Below are 2,868 nucleotides of genomic sequence, written 5' to 3' on the forward strand. Positions count from 1 at the left end.
GGTGGAGAAGCAGGTTGCGTTGGTGCCCATCTAGAAGTTTTTCTGCGCTGGGTGCAGAGGGTAAGTTTGGAAGTTCAGTAACGGTGGCAAGTTGTCTTTACAATCTGTATACGATTTCCTGTGGAAGCAAAACTGTTCTCTTGATTGGAAGAAGTTGCAGAAATTGAAGCTTCCATATAAACTATTGGTGGGTAATAATTTCAGCCCTACTAGAAGTGAACTAAAGGCGAGATCTCGAGGTGAATAAGTTATGCTGATCATTTGTTTCCAAGACATCATAGATGCAGGGCACGCTAACGTTAAGAATGATACTTATGCAGGGCAGACTAATGTTATCAAAAATGATATTTTACAACTTTACGATTTGGGTATTGTATATTACGTCAGTATAATTCTACCCTAAAATGGAAACATATTCTGAAGGTTCGTACTGCAATTCATTCGAAAATAAACCTTTAATGACAGAGATTCAGTAGATGGTGAAACAACTAAATGTTAGGGCCACCAAACATCACACCCGCTTGATCAAATAGTTAAGCAGATGGCAAATGTGCAGCAAAAAGTCGTGTATCCTATAGTTGGTTGCTTTTGTTTTTGTTTTCTAAAAAAGAGAAAAGACTATAGGTATTATTCGAGAATCAGGATTTAGAAAAGCACCATAGAAAGATGAGAATTGACAATAAGAAATATTCGTACCTTGGAGATGCTGAACAAATACTACTAGCGGATAATTACTACTTAGAAATGGAAACGAAGTCTAAACCATATACATAAAAGTAAAGATAGTTGGGGACAAATATTTGGCAGTTGATGATGGAACATGAGCCACGAACTGCATTACACAGCACCCCCTTTGACATGGTATTCAGCAGATGCGAGAACCTGAGCATGCTCAACTTTCCTGTCTTTTTCAACTTCATCAAAGTGATCCTCTCGGGCATTATCAGCCAACATCAGGGCAACTAACCAAAATAGGACTGAATCAAGGGAAACAAACGCACCACCACCAAGGAGTCCAGTCTTAGCAGTAGGACATTCAGTGGAGAGATTGTGATGAACATTCCGGATCAAGTGAAGGTGCTCTGTGATCGTCGGCCACAAGAGCAGAGTGGCTGCTAAGCCACCTGTAAACCTGCCACAAGCGGATCAACAAGGGTGTGAATACTTGAGTGAGTTTAATAGAATCGGAAAATATGATGTGACCAGTGTCGGGGGAAAGTCAAAGGAGGATTATATGATGTGAAATTTGAAATAGCAAGTCAATCAGATTAGTAAGGATTAAGGAAATCACTGAATCAACATAATCATAAGGAAATCATTGAATCTACATAATCCTGGACTAAAATATATATATATATAGAGAGAGAGAGAGAGTAGCGCTTACAAGGCAATGTTGAAGAAGACGAAGAAACTAGTGTTTTGGAAGAGAACAGACTGTGGAACAGATTTTCCTCTGTAGGGGTAAAACAGAGACCAATAGCCAGTGAGAGTAGATAGTATCAGAAATGCAACCGATAGGTAGCCCAGAACCACCGAAGGATCCGATGGATACTTACAAATAACCACATCTTTTCCAGAAATTGGAGTTCCAGCGGCAGGCTGTGATTTAAAACCAAATGGAATAACATTTTTTTTATCCCAAAAATAATCTCATCGTCAACAAATATCAATATATATTCAGAATTCACAATAATAATAAACCCTAAAATAACTGTAGAAGATCACAACAGTTAGGGTTAAGGGGGAAATAGAATAAATACAGAAACCTTCTTGTTTTCGGCAATGACTCCAAAGATAAAAGATAAGACGCCAAGACTGGCAACGATGAGGGCCGCTCGCTTGATGGTCACAGCCATGATTGATTTTTGATTAGGCGATTCTGCTACGGTTGAATAGTAAAAATAAAATTTTAAATTAAAAAGAAAAGTTCAATTAAATTAAAGAAAGAATTTTTGGCGGATAAAAACCGATCGAAAAAATCGATGGATGAATTATATTTGTGGAAGCAATATACAAACGTACCTGGGCAGAAGGATGAAAAAGGACTCCTTTTCTTGACTTGCGTCAAAGGTCGAGCAGGATCAATATCAGGAGGAGAAGAAGAACATATAGTCCATGTATGAATTAGTATTAGTAGTGTAAGTCAAATAGAATCCGGTTATCCCCCTAAATCTCTTCTTATCAATCGCCCTTTACAATCACCTTTTTACCCCTTTCTTTTTAGATTTCATTTGGGCAAACTATACTGCTAGTCACCTAATTATTAATATTTTTTTTAGTTACTCAATTATAAAAAATTACAAAATGATTATCTAATTATTTCACTTTTTCTTTTTTGTCACCCAATTATTTGAATTTTTTTTTACTCACCAACTATTAAATTACTAACGGAAAGGTAACTTGACTGCTTTTAAGATTTACATAATAACAACTTTAACCCTCAAATTTTATAATTGTGTCAATTTAGTCTTGTGTCCAAAAAAAACTAACTCTCAATATTTACACATTTTGTAATTTGATCTTTCTTTTGTAATTTTACTTTTATTTGTGACATCAAAGGTTAATTTTAAAAGAATGAGAAAATATTAAAATTATTATATTGGATTTTTTGGTGTTTTCATTTTTGGTATATTTTGGATCAAATTTAGTTGATAGAATTCTTTAGGCTTTTAGGTGAAAGGGTCCAATTAGGTGAAAGGGTCCAAAGAATAACAAAATTGAAAAAAATCAAATTACATAATTTATAAATATTTAGGGTTAAATTTTTTAAAATTAAAATTAAATTAACATAATATATAAAATTGAGGGTCACAATTGCTATTATGCTGATTTAAAAACTTCTGCATCATCTTCCCATCAACAATTAAT

The 2,868-nt window shown here is 34.7% G+C and overlaps 1 protein-coding gene across 2 annotated transcripts; it reads right to left on the reverse strand.

Moving 5' to 3' along the window:
• Positions 1-644: 644 nt before the first annotated feature.
• LOC107944075 (uncharacterized) lies at positions 645-2,232 on the reverse strand. 2 transcript variants are annotated; one of them, XM_016877890.2, is made up of 4 exons: positions 2,023-2,232; positions 1,767-1,879; positions 1,385-1,599; positions 645-1,132 (listed from the first exon to the last, which is right to left on the reverse strand). In XM_016877890.2, the coding sequence occupies exons 2-4, from the start codon at positions 1,854-1,856 to the stop codon at positions 838-840; spliced, it is 600 nt and encodes a 199-aa protein (XP_016733379.1). In that variant the 5' UTR covers positions 1,857-1,879; positions 2,023-2,232; the 3' UTR covers positions 645-837. The 2 variants fall into 2 exon arrangements, with proteins under 2 accessions (XP_016733379.1, XP_016733380.1); XM_016877891.2 differs by having other exon boundaries at positions 1,767-1,882.
• Positions 2,233-2,868: the final 636 nt, after the last annotated feature.

Source organism: Gossypium hirsutum, chromosome A06, assembly GCF_007990345.1.
Source record: "Gossypium hirsutum isolate 1008001.06 chromosome A06, Gossypium_hirsutum_v2.1, whole genome shotgun sequence".
In the NCBI taxonomy this organism is placed as follows: domain Eukaryota; kingdom Viridiplantae; phylum Streptophyta; class Magnoliopsida; order Malvales; family Malvaceae; genus Gossypium; species Gossypium hirsutum.

Bases quoted from the DNA above. Each gene is read 5' to 3' on its own strand.
- LOC107944075 (XM_016877890.2), bottom strand. From the start codon at position 1,856: ATGGCTGTGACCATCAAGCGAGCGGCCCTCATCGTTGCCAGTCTTGGC. The intron at 1,600-1,766 runs GTTTCTGTATTT...TTTAAATCACAG, and splicing joins TCATTGCCGAAAACAAGAAG to CCTGCCGCTGGAACTCCAAT. The intron at 1,133-1,384 runs GTAAGCGCTACT...CGCTTGTGGCAG, and splicing joins GTCTTCTTCAACATTGCCTT to GTTTACAGGTGGCTTAGCAG.